A 27,198-nucleotide genomic window follows, 5' to 3' on the forward strand; every position below is an offset into this window, starting at 1 on the left:
AGGTAATAATGTTTTTAAATTCAAATCTTACAGTATTAACTCATATAACAGTTTCTTTCATTCTTTATGTCTATATCTATTTCCGTGAATAACTAACCGAAGAATAGATTGCACTGTCCCCGATCTCTGATAAGACAGAGAACAGACGCCATTCTTTCCACACGTATCACGCATGCTCAGGTCAGCAGAACTCAGCCCTTTAATCATATCCTGTCTGGAGTCAAGCTTACGTTCACGATTAAAATTGTATTTCCAGAACTAGATGTTTATAAATATTGTGTCTCATTTTGAAGTTGACGTTTACTTTTATTTAAGTTGTCTACATATAAATATGAGTCAATCCGTATAGCTTGTTTATATACTTAGTATCAAAATCAAAGAAAGACAATCGAATAGGGTTTTATAAGAGGATTTCGTTGAATGATAGAAATTCAATAAGATTAACGTTTAGTATTAAGTATACATATAAGTAAATTGCGATTTCTAGCAAATATTAAGTTAATCAAATCTATAAGCTTACAGCAAGTTCTATGTCTGTTTGCTTTACTTTTTTTTTGTTAACCATTGTTAGACCTCTTTTAAACATCTAGGACGGAACATTTTGTTATCTCCAACACCGCGCCATTGCTGGGCCTGTGCACTAAACCACCTAAACATGTTAGACAGATTACTGTATTTCGCCACCTTGTCTGTGATATTTCGTTACGGTAAGTGTTTGTAGATGAGTTAGTAATGATGTACACGTTATATAATGATACTATGATTGTATTATGGTTTGACATGTACACAGTATATAATGATACTATGATTGTATTATGGTTTGACATGTACACGGTATATAATGATACTATGATTGTATTATGGTTTGACATGTACACGGTATATAATGATACTATGATTGTATTATAGTTTCACATGTACACGGTATATAATGATACTATGATTGTATTATGGTTTGACACGTACACGGTATATAATGATACTATGATTGTATTATGGTTTGACATGTACACGGTATATAATGATACTATGATTGTATTATGGTTTGATATGTACACGGTATATAATGATTGTATTATGGTTTGACACGTACACGGTATATAATGATACTATGATTGTATTATGGTTTGACATGTACACGGTATATAATGATACTATGATTGTATTATAGTTTCACATGTACACGGTATATAATGATACTATGATTGTATTATGGTTTGACATGTACACGGTATATAATGATACCATGATTGTATTATGGTTTGACATGTACACGGTATATAATGATTGTATTATGGTTTGACATGTACACGGTATATAATGATACCATGATTGTATTATGGTTTGACATGTACACGGTATATAATGATACCATGATTGTATTATGGTTTGACATGTACACGGTATATAATGATACTATTATTGTATTATGGTTTGACATGTACACGGTATATAATGATTGTATTATGGTTTGACATGTACACGGTATATAATGATACTATGATTGTATTATAGTTTCACATGTACACGGTATATAATGATACTATGATTGTATTATGGTTTCACATGCACACGGTATATAATGATACTATGATTGTATTATGGTTTCACATGTACACGGTATATAATGATACTATGATTGTATTATGGTTTCACATGTACACGGTATATAATGATACTATGATTGTATTATGGTTTCACATGACGATATCTACAGCCTTTCTCTCATTGACACACATATATATATATTTAATTGAAACACTATATACTTTAATAGTATCAACAAAACAAAAACAATACAAAAATATTCGATGTTTGACAAGTATTCTTACGCAGTTGACAGTTTGGCCTTTCCAGGTAAAAATATAGAAATTGCGATTTCTAGCAAATATTATTCATATAATGAACAATAGAAATGTAAATAAAGGAATGGTAGTATATTTTCTCTTCAGCCATCAAAACACGACATAACTCCCCATACACCCTAAATCATCAAGGACTGAGCTATGAAATAAATATATCAAGTGGTTGATTATATAAAACGTTGTCGGAATCATTCTTTGCTAAATTTATAGTCAACTATGTAATAGATACATAATGGGTACGAGTGATGTATCGGATATATCACACGAGTGCGTAGCACGAGTGTGATATATGCGATACGTCACGAGTACCCATTTTGTATCTGTTTTATCCAATGACAGCCGAGGTTTTGTCACCCACGTGCCTAGGGGTGGAGCTATAAAATTGATCAGAACCTGTCACTGTGATATGTTTCCCGCCAATTTCTGACACGTTTTGTTTTCTGTCACAGTAGCCCATTCATTTCTAGTGAGACTGTCAACCATGACGGATCAGGTACTGATCACTGATGTCGATGTGTTCACTGACCTCGACGATATAACATTATCACAGGCCGTAGATAAGTATGAGTATGAACTTGAAGATAGTGACACGGTAGCTACTGACATTGGAATAGTTGATACCAAGGAATTAGCTCAGCCAATTGTTGTAAATGAACTGAATGGTAATGTGAAAAACATGTGAAAGGCTGCAGGATTCGAGGGAAATTACATAAACCATTCCGGAAAGAGGACCTGCGCTACTTCCCTTTACCAAGCAGGTAAGTCTAAAATCATATCGTTTGAACAAATTGTGAAATGAAATATTTTTCGTAAATTTCGATATTCACAATGTCACAAAATCCTTTCAAAATCCGTGAAATTGTTTAAAGAAATCAATGAATCGGTTAATCGGTATTTTTATCCACTCGTCTTGTTATCATTTTCATCACTATTTTGTTTATGATAGGATTTTTGTGCAACGAAAGTATATTGTTACATTAAGCGTAATCTGTATAACCATTTTTTTTAAATGACTGAAATTTGATATGTGATCATGTAATGTATGCTTTTTTTTACTGACCTGTTAAAATAGATTTTACTTAATAAAATATGAACAGGGTTTTATATTCTGTTTGGTCAGGTTTTGATGAACAACTCGTGGACAGAACGGTACATCGCAGCAGGGCTGTACGTGCATACAAGGTGAAGAAAGAAGACGGAAAATTTCTAAACGGCACTCGTATTTCATTAAATTTTGTTTGAAATGCATTTCCTGTCTTTGTTCATTTGTCACGCCTACATTTGAAATTGGCCCCGCCTCAAGACTGAGGCATGGACCAATCAGAAATGCCATGTGATATTTCAGATATCACATATGTGATATTTGAAATATCACATATGTGATATTTGAAATATCACATAGTATGCAATATATCGCCAACAAAAGATCAAAGAAAAACCGAGGCGTCATTGGATAATTATATAGATACAATGTTGTCTGAATCATTCTGCTAAATTTATAGACCACTATTGATATAGACAAAATTTTTTCTGAATCATTCTGCTTAATTTATAGACTACTATCTATATAGATAAAATGTTGTCTGAATCATTCAGCTTTATGTACCACCAAATATATAAATGTATCGAAGGATACATGCATGACAAAATCTTAAGAGTTCTTTTAGAGGCAACATTGTTCAAGACCGTGTAACTACAGAAATCACTACATTGTTCAAAAAGACCGTATAACTACAGCAATCACTACATTGTTAAAAAAGACCGTGTAACTACTGCAATCACTACATTGTTAAAAAAGACCGTGTAACTACAGCAATCTCTACATTGTTAAAAAAGACCGTGTAACTACAGCAATCACTACATTGTTATAAAAGACCGTGTAACTACAGCAATTACTACATTGTTAAAAAAGACCGTGTAACTACAGCAATCTCTACATTGTTAAAAAAGACCGTGTAACTACAGCAATCACTACATTGTTATAAAAGACCGTGTAACTACAGCAATCACTACATTGTTAAAAAAGACCGTGTAACTACAGCAATCTCTACATTGTTAAAAAAGACCGTGTAACTACAGCAATCACTACATTGTTAAAAAAGACCGTGTAACTACAGAAATCTCTACATTGTTAAAAAAAGACCGTGTAACTACAGCAATCACTACATTGTTATAAAAGACCGTGTAACTACAGCAATCACTACATTGTTAAAAAAGACCGTGTAACTACAGCAATCTCTACATTGTTAAAAAAGACCGTGTAACTACAGCAATCACTACATTGTTAAAAAAGACCGTGTAACTACAGCAATCTCTACATTGTTAAAAAAGACCGTGTAACTACAGCAATCACTACATTGTTAAAAAAGACCGTGTAACTACAGCAATCACTACATTGTTAAAAAAGACCGTATAACTACAGCAATCACTACATTGTTAAAAAAGACCGTGTAACTACAGCAATCACTACATTGTTAAAAAAGACCGTGTAACTACAGCAATCTCTACATTGTTAAAAAAGACCGTGTAACTACAGCAATCACTACATTGTTATAAAAGACCGTGTAACTACAGCAATCACTACATTGTTAAAAAAGACCGTGTAACTACAGCAATCTCTACATTGTTAAAAAAGACCGTGTAACTACAGCAATCACTACATTGTTAAAAAAGACCGTGTAACTACAGAAATCTCTACATTGTTAAAAAAAGACCGTGTAACTACAGCAATCACTACATTGTTATAAAAGACCGTGTAACTACAGCAATCTCTACATTGTTAAAAAAGACCGTGTAACTACAGCAATCACTACATTGTTAAAAAAGACCGTGTAACTACAGCAATCTCTACATTGTTAAAAAAGACCGTGTAACTACAGCAATCACTACATTGTTAAAAAAGACCGTGTAACTACAGCAATCACTACATTGTTAAAAAAGACCGTATAACTACAGCAATCACTACATTGTTAAAAAAGACCGTGTAACTACAGCAATCACTACATTGTTAAAAAAGACCGTGTAACTACAACAATCACTACATTGTTAAAAAAGACCGTGTAACTACAACAATCACTACATTGTTAAAAAAGACCGTGTAACTACAGCAATCACTACATTGTTAAAAAAGACCGTGTAACTACAACAATCACTACATTGTTAAAAAAGACCGTGTAACTACAACAATCACTACAGTGTTCAAAAAGACCGTGTAACTACAGCAATCACTTCATTGTTAAAAAAGACCGTATAACTACAGCAATCACTACATTGTTAAAAAAGACCGTGTAACTACAGCAATCACTACATTGTTAAAAAAGACCGTGTAACTACTGCAATCACTACATTGTTAAAAAAGACCGTGTAACTACAGTAATCTCTACATTGTTCAAAAAGACCGTGTAACTACATCGATCACTACATTGTTAAAAAAGACAGTATAACTACAGCAATCACTACATTGTTCAAAAAGACCGTATAACTACAACAATCACTACATTGTTAAAAAAGACTAACTAAAGTGTAACTACAGCAATCACTACATTGTTAAAAAAGACAGTATAACTACAGCAATCACTACATTGTTCAAAAAGACCGGATAACTACAGCAATCACTACATTGTTATAAAAGACTAACTAAAGTGTAACTACAGCAATCTCCACGTTCTCCACGCACTGGTCATTTAAAATAACTGTTCAACAACTGTTTTAGTCTGTCCTCCTACAAACTTTGCTGTGTTATTTGTCGATCACTACATTGTTAAAAAAGACTAACTAAAGTGTAACTACAGCAATCACTACATTGTTAAAAAAGACAGTATAACTACAGCAATCACTACATTGTTAAAAAAGACCGTATAACTACAGCAATCACTACATTGTTATAAAAGACTAACTAAAGTGTAACTACAGCAATCACTACATTGTTAAAAAAGACAGTATAACTACAGCAATCACTACATTGTTAAAAAAGACCGTATAACTACAGCAATCACTACATTGTTATAAAAGACCGTGTAACTACAGTAATCTCTACATTGTTAAAAAAGACTAACTAAAGTGTAACTACAGCAATCTCCACGTTCTCCACGCACTGGTCATTTAAAATAACTGTTCAACAACTGTTTTAGTCTGTCCTCCTACAAACTTTGCTGTGTTATTTGTCGATCACTACATTGTTAAAAAAGACTAACTAAAGTGTAACTACAGCAATCACTACATTGTTAAAAAAGACAGTATAACTACAGCAATCACTACATTGTTCAAAAAGACCGTGTAACTACATCAATCACTACATTGTTATAAAAGACTAACTAAAGTGTAACTACAGCAATCACTACATTGTTAAAAAAGACAGTATAACTACAGCAATCACTACATTGTTAAAAAAGACCGTATAACTACAACAATCACTACATTGTTAAAAAAGACTAACTAAAGTGTAACTACAGCAATCACTACATTGTTAAAAAAGACAGTATAACTACAGCAATCACTACATTGTTCAAAAAGACCGTGTAACTACATCGATCACTACATTGTTAAAAAAGACTAACTAAAGTGTAACTACAGCAATCTCCACGTTCTCCACGCACTGGTCATTTAAAATAACTGTTCAACAACTGTTTTAGTCTTTCCTCCTACAAACTTTGCTGTGTTATTTGTTGATGTAAACTATGTAAATCACTCAACTAATTATATTTTAAAAGTGGACAGTACTTTATGTGGCAGACCTTTTATCCAACCGCACGAGGTGAAAATCGTAGGAGGACGGGTCGCCAAACAAGGATCACTGCCATGGATGGTATGCTTATGTTTTTATATATCTCACAGATAACATTACCATGCATTGTATACTTACTTTGTTACGTATATCATCACACCACTAATAACATTACCATGTATGGTATACTTACTTTGTTACATATCTCATCACACCACTAATAACATTACCATGTATGGTATACTTACTTTGTTACGTATCTCATCACACCACTAATAACATTACCATGTATGGTATACTTACTTTGTTACGTATCTCATCACACCACTAATAACATTACCATGTATGGTATACTTACTTTGTTACGTATCTCATCACACCACTAATAACATTACCATGTATGGTATACTTACTTTGTTACATATCTCATCTCACTAATAACATTACCATGCATTGTATACTTACTTTGTTACGTATATCATCACACCACTAATAACATTACCATGTATGGTATACTTACTTTGTTACATATCTCATCACACCACTAATAACATTACCATGTATGGTATACTTACTTTGTTACGTATCTCATCACACCACTAATAACATAACCATGTATGGTATACTTACTTTGTTACGTATCTCATCACACCACTAATAACATTACCATGTATGGTATACTTACTTTGTTACATATCTCATCACACCACTAATAACATTACCATGTATGGTATACTTACTTTGTTACGTATCTCATCACACCACTAATAACATTACCATGTATGGTATACTTACTTTGTTACATATCTCATCTCACTAATAACATTACCATGTATGGTATACTTACTTTGTTACATATCTCATCACACTAATAACATTACCATGTATGGTATACTTACTTTGTTACATATCTCATCTCACTAATAACATTACCATGCATTGTATACTTACTTTGTTACGTATCTCATCACACCACTAATAACATTACCATGTATGGTATACTTACTTTGTAACATATCTCATCACACTAATAACATAACCATATATGGTATTGTAATGTAGTTATGTATTTCATCTACCAAATAATATTGCCATGTATAGTATAGTGAACCTTTATATCACAAAGTTAATATTATGTTGGGGTCCTTGTATAATACAAAATTAATAATAGGTTGTGGACCTTGTATAATACAAAGTTAATAATAGGTTGTGGACCTTGTATAATACAAAGTTAATACTAGGTTGTGGGTCAGGTATAATACAAAGTTAATACTAGGTTGTGGGTCAGGTATAATACAAAGTTAATACTAGGTTGTGGACCTTGTATAATACAAAGTTAATACTAGGTTGTGGACCTTGTATAATACAAAGTTAATACTAGGTTGTGGGTCAGGTATAATACAAAGTTAATACTAGGTTGTGGGTCAGGTATAATACAAAGTTAATACTAGGTTGTGGACCTTGTATAATACAAAGTTAATATTATGTTGTGGTCCTTGTATAGTACAAAGTTAATAATAGGTTGTGAATCTTGTATAATACAAAATTAATAATAGGTTGTGAACCTTGTATAATACAAAGTTAATACTAGGTTGTGGGCCTTGTATAATACAAAATTAATATTATGTTGTGGTCCTGTTATAATACAAAATTAATATAATGTTGTGGACCTTGTATAATACAAAGTTAATAATAGGTTGTGAACCTTGTATAATACAAAGTTAATAATAGGTTGTGGACCTTGTATAATACAAAGTTAATATAATGTTGTGGACCTTGTATAATTAATACTAGGTTGTGGACCTTGTATAATACAAAGGTAATATTAGTTGGTGGACCTTGTATAATACAAAGTTAATATTATGTTGTGGACCTTGTATAATACAAAGTTAATACTAGGTTGTGGGTCAGGTATAATACAAAGGTAATATTAGGTGGTGGACCTTTTATGATACAAAGCTAATATTATGTTGTGGACCTTTTATAATACAAAGTTAATAATAGGTTGTGGACCTTTTATAATACAAAGTTAATAATAGGTTGTGAGCCTTGTATAATACAAAGGTAATATTAGGTGGTGGACCTTGTATAATACAAAGGTAATATTAGGTGGTGGACCTTGTATAATACAAAGTTAATACTAGGTTGTGGACCTTGTATAATACAAAGTTAATACTAGGCTGTGGGTCTTGTATAATACAAAGGTAATATTAGGTGGTGGACCTTTTATGATACAAAGTTAATTTTTATGTTGTGGACCTTGTATAATTCAAAGTTAATATTATGTTGTGGACCTTGTAAAATACAAAGTTAATTTTATGTTGTGGACATTTTATAATACAAAGGTAATATTAGGTGGTGGACCTTTTATGATACAAAGTTAATATTATGTTGTGGACCTTTTATAATACAAAGTTAATAATAGGTTGTGGACCTTGTATAATACAAAGTTAATACTAGGTTGTGGACCTTGTATAATACAAAGTTAATACTAGGCTGTGGGTCTTGTATAATACAAAGGTAATATTAGGTGGTGGACCTTGTATAATACATAATTAATAATAGGTTGTGGACCTTGTATAATACAAAGGTAATATTAGGTGGTCGACCTTGTATAATACAAAGTTAATATTATGTTGTGGACCTTGTATAATACAAAGTTAATACTAGGCTGTGGGTCTTGTATAATACAAAGGTAATATCAGGTGGTGGACCTTTTATGATACAAAGTTAATATTATGTCGTGGACCTTTTATAATACAAAGTTAATAATAGGTTGTGGACCTTGTATAATACAAAGTTAATACTAGGTTGTGGACCTTGTATAATACAAAGTTAATATTATGTTGTGGACCTTGTATAATTCAAAGTTAATATTATGTTGTGGACCTTGTAAAAAACAAAGTTAATATTATGTTGTGGACCTTTTATAATACAAAGTTAATATTAGGTGGTGGACCTTTTATGATACAAAGTTAATATTAGGTGGTGGACCTTTTATGATACAAAGTTAATATTAGGTGGTGGACCTTTTATGATACAAAGTTAATATTAGGTGGTGGACCTTTTATGATACAAAGTTAATATAATGTTGTGGACAGTGTACGATAGGATGTTAATAACTTGCTATCTTTGTTTTGTCCAGGCCATGCTGATGGAGGTCGGTGAACAAGCGTGTGGCGGCAGTATAATAGCAGACAATCTCATTCTCACCGCCGCCCATTGTTTCGAGGAGTACGTCTATATATTTGTATTAAGTTACAGAAATCATTGGTAGAAATTAATGAATGTCTGTGCCAGGTCATTCTCCCTCTCTATGTCATAGTCAGTTATCATTATCTACAAACAATTTATAATTTTGTACAAATCATCACAAGCCATATTTACAAGATGTTTGTGACATCATGTTACACACGTGCTTGAATATAATCTTGAATGTCTACACAGACTAATCACCACGTCTATATCCCAATTCACCATCGGTTAAGTACACAACTTCCCTAAATCTTATACGTGTTAATTGTTAAGCCAACTCTGCGTTTTTTTAACGTCCCTTCTTCTGGAGTTTCACACTTTTAGTTCATGAGAATATATAAAGAAATACAAAATATTGTTATAGCGCAGTCTTATTTTCATTGTTTAAACAGTTAAACCTATTTTGATTCCCCTTATATCAGATGGCGCAGTCTTTTTCATTATTTCAACAGTCCTTTAAACCATTTTTATTTCCCTAATATCAGATTGTGCAGTCTTTTTTTTTTAACTATCACACTAGCGTAAAAATATAATTTTTTATGACATTTAGACACGCGGTCTAAATTTATTTTAATGTCACACTGACCTACTTCCGTGGAACGTAAAAATGTTCTTCAGTTAGATTGGGTGGCCGTCCCAGAAGCGGACGCCTGCGCATTACGTCGCGACTTCAAGATAGAGACAATGACAACAGAGACGACACGTCAAATTGTCGGCGCCCGTGGTCGGCCAGTGTGTCCAAGAACGGATTGCAATCGGTAGCGAGAGTTTCAATTAAGGTCACGATGACCCTATGTTGGTCAACAACTTACGCAGAGGCAACGCCAACATCGAATGCAGTGGCTACTTGCACATGCACCTCATCAGTTTCATTTGGTCTATTGGAGACGCGTATTGGTCACAGACGAGTCTCGCTTTACACTTTACAGGCTAGATGGACGATAATGTGTCTATCGACATCGTGGTGAGCGATATTCTGACGCTTGTGTAACGGAAAGTGACAGATTCGGGGAAGGGTCTGTTAGGTTTGGCCAGGGATATCTCAAGTCGTGAAAACATCTATCATGGTCATCGATGGTGACCTTACAGCAGTAAAATATCGAGATCAGGTCCTGAGACCACACATTCTTCCTCTTATCCATCAACGTAACATTACGTTGCAGCAGGACAACGCGAGATCCCATGTTACTATGCTTTATCGTGACTTTCTGGCTCAAAACACCGTTCCAGTTCTTGATTGGCCACCATACAGTCCCCAATCGAATAATTGTGGGACGAGCTAGACAGGAGGTGTCCTTTCGACCAGTTTTGATTCCCCTTATATCAGGTCATGTAGTCTTATTTTCATTATTTAAACAGTCCTTTAAACCCATTCTTATTTAACTAATGTAAGATGGTGCAGCCTTATTTTCATTATTTTGATAGTTAAATAAAAAAAAAACCATTTTTATTCCCTTAATTATAAATGATAGAAGCTTACACTCATATACAAGAAATCCACAAAACTCTGCCACTGTGGTTCCGCACTGGATTATTCAACCTCCGCTTCATTTATACATCACGTGACATCACAGCGTAAACAGATCGCAGCATATATAGCGAGTTATGTAGGTGTATCATTTTTGTTGTGATGATAAACTCGAATGAAAGCCAGTTTGAACTCAAATTCTTATGTAATTGCTAACATTACTAGCTAGTTAATGAGTTAAGAATATTGAAATCATCTTAAATAGTAGACACAAACATGCATAGATGCATAGATGCATAGATATGAGCAACACAGGGCGCAAACACATGTGTCGTGTATACAAACAAAACGTGTACATGGATGTAAATGTCAAAAATGGCTAAAAATTAAGTACAAAGATAAGAAAAAAACCACACAGTGCAAGGGTTGGTTGATAAGTTGTGAGCCTCATTTTGAAGGATTTCAATTTTGCCGGACATATTGTATTATTTTTCAACGTAATCCCCTTCAGTATCTATACACTTTTGCCAGCGGTGTTTAAGGGCCTCATTGCTGTTCAGAAAAGTTATTCACTGCATGTATGAAGTCTTCATCGTAGTGAAAGTGGGTATCTGAAATAGCTTTTTTTTTTTTTTTTTGAAAGTTTTGGAAATAGATGAAAAGTCTGATGCAGCGAAATCAGGTGAATAAGGCGGATGCTCAATAAATTTAAAGCCACAATCGTATCGTCCTGGTCGAAGAACACATCTTTAGTGAGCTTTCCACGGCGCTTAAGTTAAATATTTTCCAGTAACTGCCTCAGAAGTGAAGCATAGTATGTGTCATTGATTGTTCCCTTTTGGAGATAATCTATCAGCAGAATACCACATGCATCCCAGAAAAACGAGGCCATAACCTTCCCAGCTGATGGAACAGTCTTTGCCTTCTTTAGTGGGGGAGAGCCAGGGTGCTTACATTGCTTCGGTTGTTGTTTGGCCTATGGGATAATATGATGGATCCGTGTTTCAGCCAGGGTGACAAATCTCTGAAGAAAGTTGGTAGGATCGTCCTCAAAAAGGTTAAGATTAGTACGCGATAATGTGCGCCTGGTGTGCTTCTGATCAACTGTCAGAAGTCTTTGTACCCATCGGGCCGAAAGTTTTCTCATTGCAAGATCCTTGGCCAGAATGGAATGTACTCTTTCCTGTGAAATGCCAACGCTACTGGCTATATATCTTTCTATTTTCTGTCAGTCATAACAATATCATGAACTTTATTGACCATATCTGGGGTTTCAACTGTCTGCCGCGTTTGAATTCCGCCAACCACCTTTTCAATGTCGCATATCATTATGGATATCCTTAGCTGTTTTACCTTTTTATGCAAATATTGGATCACTCTTCTCTCACCGATTTTGCCCATTGTGCAAAAGCCGTTTGCATTGTTTACTTTAGATTGCTACATCGTCGATATAAACTAATCAAATGAGACAAGTCCTTGGGTACACGGCCCTATATAGTCACAGAATAATAGGACCTAAAATGAACGTCCTTGAGTATCTCTTTCAATACGAGGCTCACAACATATCAATCATCCCTCGTATACTTGTTAAATCAAGTGTAACTTCGAGCATAACTACATTACAAACCTATCAGGCTGTCTAGTCGAGTATCCTGCAGAACTTTCCAGAAGCAATGCGAATTCCTCGTTCGACTCTGCTGACGAGGCCTCCTTCGCTCTCTTCCACCTTTCCATATAGTTGCCGATATTTATACGACTTTCTATGACGTTCGCTATCTTGTCGTGTCCTCGTCTTCTTGCCTATTCCGATTTCAGTGACCCATCAGCTAATTGCTCACTCGGAGAGCCGCGTTCGTTTCTGATCGTGAACTTGTCTGCGCATGATCGCATTGATAGTCGTTGGCGACGATTACATTTTGCACTTCGTGTCGAAGTTAAAATTTCAAAAAACTTTCAATTTTAAGAACTTTGTGTTATGTTCGGACGTCGAGTGTTGTATTAAGGTAAAGTTTATAACTTTTACTAGTTGAGAAAATTGCAAGATTCCCGTTTACTTTTAGTTTGATGCCATACATTAATTTCAACGACAGAAAATCTAAAATGGGAAAAGGCTGCACCATTCCATATTTAAGTAGGAGATGGCGCAGTCTTATTTCAATTATTACAACAGTTCTTTAAATACATTTTGATTTTATTAATATAAGATGGCACAGTCTTATTTTCATTTTTTTAACAGTTCTTTAAATCCATTTTGATTTCTCTAATACCGTATATCGTTTTTTTTAGCGTATGCCAAATTTCGCGTTTTCTGTACAAAATGACACGTTTAATTTTTAGCGTATTTCATTTTTAGCGTTTTCACAACGTGTAATTCAAATTTTAGCGTACATATGTTTCATATACAACAAAAACGAAGAAGTACAGTAATAATAATTTATCTACACGTTTGTTTGCTTCAGCAAACTCAGGTCTGTCCCTGACCGGATTTTCTTTGTCCTTCCGTGTAACGATTACAAATCGTAGCATGGCCATGTTTCACTTGGCAATGCGACTCTCGTTATGATTTCAAATAGAGCTATACAAAGGACAAAACATATGGTCAACTGTGAGTACATTTTTATTGAATAAAACAGTTCAGTCGAGTCACGGCCAATTAAGCACACCTGTATACGGCATGTGTAAACAGGTGATCGGTTCATGCCAACACCCCTACAAGGGAGCTAACTCTTACTGTAAAATGTGATCAATTTTAGCGATAACTTATAATTCGCGACCGAGTCTGGTCGCGAAAATAGCGAAAATTAGACACTCGCTAAAAAAAAACCGATATACGGTATAAGATGGTCCAGTTTGATGTTTCATTATCATAACAGTTCTTTAAACCCATTCTTATTTTCCTGCTATAATATGCTCCAGTTTTATTTTCACTATTTTGACATTTCTTTAAACCCATTTCGATTTCCCTTATATAAGATGCTATCATAATGTTTGTGTTTTCTATTTTCATCTTCACCCGTTTTACCTTTTCCCAATAATGACGTCATCAATTGAATGATCAATTATGCAAAATGTAGTTTTTGCACATTACCAATGATAACGCTAAAGGGAGATAAGTAATAACAATCAACAAAGTTTTGTTTATCGGATGATTGTTGATTTTTTCTGGTTTACAGTCCTGGGAGTCTGAATCCAACCCGATGGGAGGTTCGTGTTGGGGCGTATCATGTAAACTCACGTACGACATACGAAAGTGTCCACCATGTTCAGAAGATCGTAATGCACGAATCGTATAACACAGTTACAGTCGAGAATGATGTCGCTGTTATGGTATTATCTCAGAGAATAAACTTTAATAACATGGTAAAACCAATATGCCTTCCACCAAACTCCATCCACGTCACCGTAGGTCAGCGCTGTTTGTCTGCTGGCTGGGGTGATACGCAAGGTAAGTTATATGTGTGGTGATGTCTGCTGGCTGGGGGATATGTTGTCTGCTGGCTGGGGGATACTCAAGGTAAGTTATATTAGTGGTGTTGTTGTCTGCTGGCTGGGGGATACTCAAGGTAAGTTATATTAGTGGTGTTGTTGTCTGCTGGCTGGGGGGATACGTGATGTAAGTTATATTAGTGGTGATGTTGTCTGCTGACTGGGGATACGTGATGTAAGTTATATTAGTGGTGATGTTGTCTGCTGACTGGGGGATACTCAAGGTAAGTTATATAAGTGGTGTTGTTGTCTGCTGGCTGGGGTGGCAACAAGGTAAGTTATATTAGTGGTGATGTTGTCTGCTGGCTGGGGGGATACGTGATGTAAGTTATATTAGTGGTGATGTTGTCTGCTGACTGGGGATACGTGATGTAAGTTATATTAGTGGTGATGTTGTCTGCTGACTGGAGGATACTCAAGGTAAGTTATATTAGTGGTGTTGTTGTCTGCTGGCTGGGGTGACAACAAGGTAAGTTATATTAGTGGTGATGTTGTCTACTGGCTGGGTGATACGTAAGGTAAGTTATATTAGTGGTGATGTTGTCTGCTTGCTGGGGTGATACGTAAGGTAAGTTATATTAGTGGTGATGTTGTCTGCTTGCTGGGGTGATACGTAAGGTAAGTTATATTAGTGGTGATGTTGTCTGCTGGCTGGGGGATACTCAAGGTAAGTTATACTAGTGGTGTTGTCTGCTGGCTGGGTAGATAGTAAGTTAAGCTATATATGTGATGATGCAGACAATATTAAAGTGTAATATCACTTTCTTGAGTTTATAAATCCTCGTATTTACTTGAAAACAGGTCGATAATTGTTTAATATCCGTTTGGTTATTGTTTTTTTAAAATTTGTTTTGAATAAAAATACGACTGTTATATAGTTGACTTATGACCATTGTACAGGAACTGGTTCCAATAACGTGCTCAATCAGGTGTTCGTCCCAGTCCAGGATGACAACACCTGTTTACGTAGTGACTGGTACGGACAAGAATTTCTACCCGCCACCTCCTTCTGTGCAGGATACGAACACGGTCAGAGAGACAGCTGCTTGGTATGTTAACAAACAACAAATATATCTTATTCGTTTGACAAGAAAATTCAAACAAATTCCTTATTCTTACTCCTTAACGTTCCAAACGATACTTTAACAGAAAGATTAACCCAGTACTGGATGTTTAGATTGCCTCTTCCTGTGAAGAGTTGAGTACGAGTGAATTGGTTTTTTTCTTTCAATATCTTTATGTTAAGCTTTTAATAGTTTATAACATTTAAGTAAAAACGAATATGACTTGGTTTATAGGGAGACAGTGGCGGACCTCTGATTTTTAAATCTAACGGAACGTGGTACCAGTTAGGTAAGATGATTCTTAATACAATATGTCCACAGTTATATGTATCATACAGATAACGTGTTGTGCCGGTCAACTACAGTTAAGGTACATGACGACACTTCTGACATAAAATCTCCATTAAGATTTATTTTACCTGTAAACCCAGGGCTTCTTAGGAAGCCTCTACGGTAATCGCACCTGGCAAAATTTATTTCCTTTAAAAAAAATCCAGAGCCATTTCTGGAACTAGTATCATTATAAAAATAAAACGAAGTTGTTTATCCATTTGTCTGAAAGGTACTGCTATCAATATTTTATCTGAGTATTGTTTATAAATACCAAAAATTCATTGACTCATGTACCTTCCCCTCTGAAGTGGTCTTTTGTATTTTTAGAACTCAAGCATAGGAGTACCTTTGTAAATGCCATATGGTTATCCATAGAAAAGTATAATTTCCTGTTATCTTCTTTGAGATAGCTTTTTTAAAAGTTTCCACTTATTCTTGCTGTAAACGAACCAACAATTTGGTTTATTAGGAAGAGTTGGTAGGCATTATGTTCCATTTTCAAAAGAAAAAAAGGCAAAACCATAACTTATCTCGCAAACACCAAGGTGTTTGTACAAACTATTTCAATAGCAAATAATATTTACTGGAGGTCTGGTCATGAACCTTAAACGTCATTCGGAAGATTTTTTTAAATAACCGATATAATCTTCAATTATAGCTTACATTGAAATATTTATACTGATGTCTGACATCCAGGTATCACCAGCTGGGGGTATGACTGCGCCCAACCGAAGAAACCCGGGGTTTACACTGACGTCACAGAATACAAATCATGGATTCAACATCAGGCAACCTTAAACGGAGCTCATATTATTACAAGTGACGGATGATTTAAACGTAACCTATCGTACAATAGTTTTATATCTATATATTATTACAAGTCATGGATGATTTAAACGTAACCTATTGTACAATAGTTTTATATCTATATATTATTACAAGTCATGGATGATTTAAACGTAACCTATTGTACAATAGATTTATATCAATATATTGTAGTCCAGGTACAGCACTCATTGTTGTCTTTCCTCCCTTTACGGATGATCACCTGCGATACTTATTAGTATGATGTTTGTATTGATAAAACCTTTTGCCTCACGACAAAATAAAAGGTAGTTTGGGTCATCCTCACGAAGACTTGACATTATCAACGTGAGAAATAGACACGATATGTGTAATTAAGATGTTCGTTATTTTAAAGAAATATTATTATTCTGGTAATAGTTATGGGAAATAAATCCAAACCGAAACTGTACTCATAGTTTCAATGTTTTTGTGATAAGAATTCAGGTTCGCACTCCAGTATTATCATGATTTGTTTTAAATTGTATTGTAAATTGTACAACAAAGAAGTTCACAATATTTGGGCATGTTCTCAAACTGCTTGAGTATGTTCTTGTCCTTGATAAGTGAATGCATGATGATTTTTCAACAGAAAAGTAAAAGAAGAGGGTAGCATACTTGTAACACACCTATGTTTTTTACCCCGATCGGTGGTGAAAAAGTATCACGTCACCTGCCCGACCACGTGGGCTTCCCCCAGGGTTCTTTTCACTTAAATACCCCTCGCGCGCTTCCACCAGGGCCAATAAACGTGATTATTACATTAAATTGAATAACCTGTTTCGCAATTGGTGTAAAATAAAGTTTACATTTGTAAGAACCGGTTATGCCGAACCACATTGTTTCTGGATCAGCAAACGCCTTGGATGTGTTACCAGAAGAAGTATTATGACGATTCAGGTTAAGACAAAACAATATCGTTCTGTTGATACAATGGGCGCGCAATATATACTCCAAACAAGGTTTGAGTACGATCTTACTGTAGCACTGACTTCAATACAGACACAAACATTAGGTCACATCGAATACGAGGTTTGAGTACGATAGCACCGACTTCAATATTAACACAAAGCGGAGTTGTGACAAAGTGCAATTAAACTAAAATGATGAAGAGTGTTTTCATTCTTAATGACTCTATTTTAGTACATTTAATTTCACTCGCGGTGTTGTAACTGGAGACTGACGCTTTGGATACATTGCCAAACAGTGCTCTGAGCTAGACTCGAACAGGTGCATCCTAACAGGAATCAGTTGAAGGTACTACAAGGTAAAACAACAGTTCACTGAAGACCACGGGGAAGAAAGGTTTGGGTACGGCACGCGGTAGAATGCAAATGTCAATCGAATGAGCAACCATCTCTGAGACTTTCTGAGCCCACAAAGACAATCTGGCGTCAATATTTGAAACGGATTCCAATCACAATGCCGACGTCTAGTTGTCAGATAACGAGAGGGCAAAGTTCGAACGTTTGGCAGAGCAGTGAACCGCGCCAATAGCTTCCATGAGAAACTGAAAATCGGGGGTAATCGGAAATCGAGCGTACGAGCAGCTGAACCTTAAATCATGTCTAACGTGGGATAATATGATATGCACGGGTGATTGGACGATATATGCATTGAGTGGTGGCTTCATCGACATGAACTGATTCGGCGACACTGTCAATATTGAGATCTGGTAGCATCCAGTAGCATCGTTCTTATATATAATCTTGAAGGTATATACCTTTGATTAACCATTACTAATACACATCGTTTTGATGTCCTCGATGCATCGAAACTCTACAAAAGAGATGCGAGTGTTGTAAGTTGCTGGTGCAGTTCAGAATCATACGGCTGCTGCACTAGAGGTTGGAGTCTCGGGAAATTAGTAAGAGCTAGGTAACGGCGATATTATTCTTCAAAGTTGGTGTCAGGTCCTCGTCGAAATAGTGCAACGTGATGTGTAGCATTCCAAAAAAGGTCAATAAATTGTTCTCAAAAATGGAAGACGCTGGAACATGTCTTTAGTCTGGTCTTAACGATATGCTGGCCAGATCTTTCAAATGAGCGTCGGTCGACTGATAGCCTTGATACTACCAATTATTTTCGTCATATGTCACGTAGCGAAATAGAGTTCCTCACAATACAAATGCGAAATTACACTTAAAATCATCCGAGTAGATTGAACACAAAAATACAAATGTCTATTGCGATCGCAAGTTCATGAATCAAGTCATCAATGTGTGATGACGTAACATCGAGAATGTCCTCAAACATTGAAAGAGATTGAGAACAGATCCCGTTTGATGTTAATACTACACTTCAGCACAGATGTTCCAAGACTGCTTGTTCGCCACCAGAGTCTTCTAGGCATGGGTAAACGCTGCCACCACGCCATTAAAGACAACACTGTTTAATTTAATGTTTAATGTAGTGTTTTTTATGTGAAATTCAAAGCACAGCAACAAAATAAAGATACAGACCGAAAGAACAACTAGACACCCTGAGGCCGCTTACGTTACCAGACGCAAGGTCGCTTAAGGCAACGAAAATAACTGGCAGGAAGCACAGATAATTGCGGATAATATTCCATACATTTTCAGGATAAGAACTAGTTATTTGAGCACACCTTTTTATTTGTTCATTTTTATCTGTTTTTCCGATGACGATTGAAAATGCGTCACGTAAAAATGGATGCTGGCATTATTCTTCGTGGATTTTTTTCTGTTTTATACACAACCTATATAAGATACCTTGTTTATATATGTGAGGCAGTATTAAAGCCACATCCATATATCGATATCATTATTAAATATATATAGTTAAACGTGCTGTTTTATGTACCTTCAAAGCAAAATGAAAGTAGCAGACACGTCCTCGCATTTATTTCTGTTAAAAAAGCACCACCCGTTGGTCAGTGAGTTATAGGATGTCGCCTGTGACCTGGACTCTGCGTGATGTTGGTTTGTCTCCTGTGACATGGACTTTGTCGTGATGTTGGTTTGTATAATACCATATGTCTCGATGAACGCCATACCAGAATCGTGATATTCCCGTTGAAAACCAGAAATATTATCAAAGTTCTTACATAATGGCGACCTATTTTAATGGCCATATCTACTTGACCTGAAGCCACTGACCAGACCTCACTTGCCAACAGATGACCACGATGAGGACATTAATTGTATTTGGACTGCTTACTCTGGCTTTCGGTAAATATTTCTTTTCACCATTCAAGAAACTTAAAAATCTAGCATATCTAAATAACTGATCAATATCCAATCCAACTTGTTGATGAGGTTGAAATGTTTCGGATTACTAGTACAATGTACATCTTTTAAATATTGCTGAAATTTGTTTGTCATTGTTTTTTCTATTGTTTGGTATTTGTGATAAGGATATATAAACGACTATCCATTTCCTATGTTTCATTGATATCGCATTGAGCAATGTGTTTTCTTGTACTTTTGTCTTCTTTTGAGACGAAATATAACTTCAGTGAGACTTCAGTAACTACACCGTTTTAATAGTTTACTCATGATAATTCTACATATATTGATGCTCGTTTCACTGCAGCCAAACCCGGAGGCAGGAAGCCACAGGGACAAGCTGTTAGCCTACAGAACATCAACACAAGCGGATGTGGTACACAAACATATCTGCCGTCCTCTACTTACATTGTCGGTGGGTCCGAGGCAACACCTAACAGCTGGCCATGGATGGTTAGTTTTACTATTTGTAATTGGGAATTGTGACATATCATCGTCATCATGGTTGTTCCTTTGTAGGTATACCATGACCTTATTGATAAAACGGAAATGTTCCCAGGTAGCTCCACATGTGGTACCTGTTTGTTGTCTTCCAACCTTCTGCTTTCGTTTAATTGATATTGGTTTATCTATTCTCTTTTTGTCTTTGCGTGTGGAGGATGTGATTTATATTTGTTTAACGACAAAATTTCAGTGTCTGGTATGATGCTAAATATTCACTGCATCATAGAACAGTGATGCTTGACCATTTTTTCTATATTTGTCCGCATGCTTGAACAGCACACCCTGTGTTGCAGAAAATGTCTCCAGTCTTTTTCTTTTGTATCATCGGACGCTAACGATACAATATTTCTTGTTTATTCTATGTTGAGGAATTCTTCTGTTGAAAGTGAAACATAAAGTTAAAAATGAAATAGAACAAAAAGCCAGGGTTGTACAATAGACATATCAGATATAAGCAACTTTTAAAAGTTCCCATCTGTAATATATAAACAACTTTGATGTTTAGGCTCTTCTGGAATACAATGGATACCATGTTTGCGGTGGCACCTTGATATCCGACAGACACGTGTTGACGGCGGCTCACTGTGTCGAAGGGTATGTACTTATACCATACATGAAAATACTATTCTAAAGCTGAACATAGTTTTAACATACACTGCTTTTATCTTCAGAAAAAAAACTCGTTATTGTTTTTGTTGAATGTTGTTATTTGCATGATGCTCGCTCATGAACGGCAACAATAGTTAAATATAAAGAGTACCTTGCTTAACGATTGATTACGATATTATTACAGGACAATGGGGGTGGCTTCCAAATGGACAGTTCGATTGGGTGTTCACGACAAAACTGGGACAGGTTCCACGGAGCAGAGCTCTTCATTAAGGTCCATTACCAGTCATCGAAGGTACAGCAGTGCCAACATAAACAATGATATCGCCATAATGGAGCTCAGCAGCCCCGTCACTCTCAATGATTACGTCACACCTGTCTGTATAACTGAGACGGACGTGGCGGCGGGTACTAACTGTGTATCAACAGGCTGGGGAGATACCCAAGGTAATACTGAAATCATCTAGTGGCTAGTAACAGTATATACCCCGACTCTGGGGAGATACCCAAGGTAATACTGAAATCATCTAGTGGCTAGTAACAGTATATACCCCGACTCTGGGGAGATACCCAAGGTAATACTGAAATCATCTAGTGGCTAGTAACAGTATATACCCCGACTCTGGGGAGATACCCAAGGTAATACTGAAATCATCTAGTTACATTATATACCCCGACTCTGGGGAGATACCCAAGGTAATACTGAAATCATCTCGTGGCTAGTAACAGTATATACCCCGACTCTGGGGAGATACCCAAGGTAATACTGAAATCATCTAGTTACATTATATACCCCGACTCTGGGGAGATACCCAAGGTAATACTGAAATCATCTAGTTACAGTATATACCCCGACTCTGGGGAGACACCAAAGGTAATACTGAAATCATCTAATTATATTATATACCCCGACTCTGGGGAAACATCCAAGGTAAAACTGAAATCATCTAGTTACAGTATATACCCCGACTCTGGGGAGACACCCAAGGTAAAACTGAAATCATCTAGTTACAGTATATACCCCGACTCTGGGGAGACACCAAAGGTAATACTGAAATCATCTAATTACATTATATACCCCGACTCTGGGGAGACACCCAAGGTAATACTGAAATCATCTAGTGGCTAGTTACAGTATATACCCCGATTCTGATTTGTTAGTGTTCGTTACCTTAACATGACTATATTTTACAAAGTAGTTATGCAGTTGCATTCTGATTCTTCGACGGTATTTTATGTCTCAAGATTATTTTAATGTTTCAATCTTGGCTAGATATCCCCATTTTTAGATTTGACAAAAAGATATGTGGTTATATTTTCTGACTTTGATTCGAAAAGTTTTGAAAAAATAATTGTCTTATATTTTGATTGTTTTATATTTTAAAGAGTAATTTGTTTGATATTTGAAAGAGTAATTTGTTTTGTATATATAATCGTTTACTGTTAAATTTACTTCTTAAATCACGCGTGGAAATCTTATTATTTTGTATTAAGTCAAAATCCAAATAAAAGTTTAATTTAATAGTACATTTTTGATTTACTGGTTAAATCCCGACTACTACACTGTCTATTTCACAACAATCGTGATAAAATGTCGATTTGGTAGATTTTTGGTCCTTTCAAGGTATTTGATTTTGCTATAAACAAAAATAAACTTGTTGATTGGCTACAATAATGGTTTTTTCCGTGTAGGGACGGGATCATCGGACGTGTTGCGACAGGTAACTGTACCTATCATTTCCCAGCAGACTTGCTCCAGTAGTCAGTACTACGGCAGTTATCTGGACACTAAAACCATGATCTGTGCCGGTTTTCCACAGGGAGGCAAGGATTCCTGTCAAGTATGTTAGCTTCAAACATAATTCATCAAAGTTATTATTTACTGCACAGAAACAAGTGGTCCTAAATAAAGAAGCATTGATGAGTGATTCCGAGAATTACAGCATTTAGGAGTAAAACGTCAATGTAGTCAAAAAGCAATATTGTGATCATATTAATACATTTTACGTCTATTTAGTGTGAATTTTGCATAGAAGACGTCAATCAATTTTGGAATTGCATACGTAATCAAATGAATAATATTATTAATAATTAGGAAACGAAAATGAATTGATAAAGACCCAACATTTAGAACGTTCAGAAACACTGGTATTTCAGATCGTAGACGGTTGCGAAATATTTACATTGTTTTGTTATTCCATTATCTTTAACAAACGATACGATACATAAACAATGTTCTAAATAAATGCTGATATTGATTACAGGGAGATAGCGGTGGACCATTGGTGTGTCCTACTTCCGGAAATACTTGGGCTCTTACAGGTGAGTATTAATTAACAAATACTTACAGGTGAGTCCGTGAATTAACAAACACAGGTGAGCCAGCAAATTAACAAATCAGGTGAGTCAACAAACTAAATGAATCATCACATTAACAAAAACCTACAGGTGAGTCAACAAATCAGCAAATAATTACAGGCGAGTCAGTAAATCAACAATTACTTACAGGTGAGTCAGTAAATCAACAATTAGTTACAGGTGAGTCAGTAAATCAACAAACAATTACAGGTGAGTAAGTAAATTAACAAATGCTTACAAGTGAGTAAGTAAATGAACAAATACTTACAGATGAGTCATTAAATAAATGAAAAATTATAGGTGAGTCAGAAAATTAATAAATACTTATAGGTGAGTCAGTAAATTAAGAAATAATTATTCTTTTGCTAGAGAAATCATGTGACAATATGTTCCATACGTTTGAAATAGAAACATTTTATCAACAGCGATTCTTTTCTTGGATGTATTGTGGATGTTTTCTTTGAATATTGTAATAATTGTACTTAATTCATCTAGATTACAATGACTTGTCTAAGGCTTATTTTATAATACTGTATTATGTTTATTTGTCGAAGGTGTTACAAGTTGGGGGTTCGGGTGTGCCGAGGCCTACAGCCCTGGTGTCTATACCCGTGTGTACAACTACATCAGCTGGATCTCAAACAACATGTAATAACTGTTCTTATATTTGTATCGAAATAAACATCACATACCCCAGAGAGATTTGTATTGTTTATATATATAAATCATAATCTTTAAGAGCTTTGTATCCAGCGATGTATATACAACATGACTGAGATATTATAGATATATAATGATATATTATTAGCATTTTTGTGATATACAGTAAAGTGTATACTTAAATCCTTAACGATTTGTGGTTTTATATCGTGGTACTTGTATGACATAAGCTAGAATCCTGCGATCTGTACTTGTTGTATATAGTTAAGTTAATACTACATACATATACAGAAGGGGTGATTTTCGTATAATTTTAAACAATACTACAAGATCCTGGGAGATTTGTATCATTGTTTTAAACAGCGAAGTTAATAATGAATAATCCTGTGAGAGTTGCATTATTTATATGTAAAGATATGAATAAAGTTTCGCTTTTTTATTGTTGGGAGACTTTTATGTGTTAAAAATGTGAAATGTTTATATAACTAAAATCGATTTATCATTTAATCTAATACTCTAACAACATATGGAAATGCTTTCCTTTGTTTCAATATATCTGACGATATTATCTTTGTCAATAAAATTAGCTTGATTAAGTAATACCAATAAAAATAACAACAAAAACGAATATAGTGTGGACTTTATCACTTTAATACAACTCCAATTGAAATCAGTTCAACAAAACAAATCAATGATCAACATTGCTTTAACAAACAGTTTCCTATTTTAACAAACAGTTTCCTATTTTAACAAACAGTTTCCTATTTTAACAAACAGTTTCCTATTTTAACAAACAGTTTCCTATTTTAACAAACAGTTTCCTATTTTAACAAACAGTTTCCTATTTTAACAAACAGTTTCCTATTTTACGTAACAGATTGACATGTTTTGAGTTTACAGTTTATACATAAAAGATTTATTTACTTCAGTATATAATCAACAGATTAACATATCTTGAGTTAACAGTGTATACATACAAGATTTATATACTTCAGTATATAATCAACAAATTAACATATTTCTTCTGTTGCTATCACAGTTAAACCAAGAACAGCGGACTCATAAGTATGCCTATTCAGCTGCCAAACATAACCTTTGAACACAAATTAACGAGTTTTGTGGATTTGCAATTTACACTGTTCTCAAATATTTAACAGCATAAATAATATTCAATCGTTAATCAAGGTTGAAATTATTTTTGTATATTGGAAAGAATATTGTCAGATACCGCTTCCTCCACTTTACCCCAACCTTACACAGTTAATCCATACCTACAAGAAATCCGGTCTTTGTAAATAGAATTTAAACAATATAAACATTTTGTTCGCAACATTAAACAATGTTTTACAATCAGAAGGTATTTCTGGAGTACTCATTAATTGTAACTTTTACAATAATTGTCTATTTATGTCCTTGTTTGATGGTTTAGGATACACCTAATACAACTGTTCAGACAGTGGTTTGATAGGATACAACTGTTTCAACAGTGGTTCGATAGGATACAACTGTTTAGACAGTGGTTTGATAGGATACAACTGTTTAGACAGTGACTTGATAGGATACAACTGTTTAGACAGTGGTTTGATAGGATACAACTGTTAAGACAGTGGTTCTATAGGATACTACTGTTTAGACAGTGGTTTGATAGGATACAACTGTTTAGACAGTGGTTTGATAGGATACAACTGTTTAGACAGTGGTTCTATAGGATAAAACTGTTTAGACAGTGGTTTGCGGACACCAAACTATCATTTTTTAAAGTTAACATGATCCTCTGTCCTGTCGTTTTTGAACTAAACGCTAACAGATTTTTGTAAACATTACCATTTAACAATATAAACAGTTTAGCAACCAACAACGTCTACGTCCAATAGAATTCATTTGAATGGCGTTATTATGTACACAGTTGATATTATATGAATGTCAATGTCAATCTAATTATACTCATTAAAACAAACCTAATGATAAAATTATGTAATAATAATAGAAATAATACAACAAAATCACCATCTTTTAAAGAAAGATTCAAGTAATAATCGGTATTCTGGACTGAAACTAGAAAATAGGCGGAATACAGCTACAATCTCGGGTAAAAGTGACTTATTGTAATTTAGATGTGAATGTTAAAAAACAAAATTGATTGCCAGCGTGTAACAAAACACTAGGTATATACCATGATAACTCCTCTAAACCCCACATAGCTCTTACCTGTTTGACACCACATTATAATTGAATCTATTTCTATTCGTATTCTTCCTAATTATTGACAATCAGTAATATACCTATATAAAATGAGAAGGATGAACCAAGCGACCCACATGACATCAAGAGAGCAATGTTTGATCTCCATGGTTACCTACAGATACGACAAGTCACCAATTATCAATCATTATCCTTGGTTACCTACAGATACGACAACTTATCAATTATCAACCATTAAACTGTTAAACCTCGACCATCTAGAGAATATCCTAGGGGATCCGATGTTTTGTGTAATATAAGCGGAAAAGGTTTGACATGAATGGTTGATTTATAAAGTTTTCCGGCGTTTGTTCAAATAAAGTATATTGGGGATTTGAAAGCAAACTGAAAACTGAAATATTACTGCCAGCTAATTAAGTTAATATAGCCATCATCGACTGGGAATATATCACCTTAAGAGTAATGATCAGTCAGATGTATAAAAAATTTGAGGAGAGCATTACTTATTTTGCCAAATTTGAATTGAAACAGATATTAAATGAAAAAGAATGGCGATAAATTGAAGTGTAAGGTTTGACAT

At 34.9% G+C, this 27,198-nt stretch overlaps 1 protein-coding gene and 1 long non-coding RNA gene across 2 annotated transcripts; both read left to right on the plus strand.

Annotated features, from left to right (window-relative positions):
* Window positions 1-586: 586 nt before the first annotated feature.
* Window positions 587-24,456, plus strand: LOC117340089 (transmembrane protease serine 9-like). Its single transcript, XM_033901880.1, has 14 exons — window positions 587-707; window positions 6,575-6,669; window positions 9,734-9,822; window positions 14,485-14,756; window positions 15,698-15,846; window positions 16,096-16,150; window positions 16,891-17,021; window positions 20,156-20,228; window positions 20,593-20,738; window positions 21,295-21,383; window positions 21,583-21,845; window positions 23,091-23,239; window positions 23,663-23,720; window positions 24,311-24,456. The coding sequence occupies exons 1-14, from the start codon at window positions 656-658 to the stop codon at window positions 24,406-24,408; spliced, it is 1,719 nt and encodes a 572-aa protein (XP_033757771.1). The 5' UTR covers window positions 587-655; the 3' UTR covers window positions 24,409-24,456.
* LOC117322807 lies at window positions 2,312-3,113 on the plus strand. The gene is made up of 2 exons (XR_004531591.1): window positions 2,312-2,623; window positions 2,986-3,113. It is a non-coding gene; the product is annotated as an uncharacterized LOC117322807 (long non-coding RNA).
* Window positions 24,457-27,198: the final 2,742 nt, after the last annotated feature.

The sequence above is a fragment of the Pecten maximus genome, chromosome 1 (genome assembly GCF_902652985.1).
Source record: "Pecten maximus chromosome 1, xPecMax1.1, whole genome shotgun sequence".
Taxonomy (NCBI): Eukaryota; Metazoa; Mollusca; class Bivalvia; order Pectinida; family Pectinidae; genus Pecten; species Pecten maximus.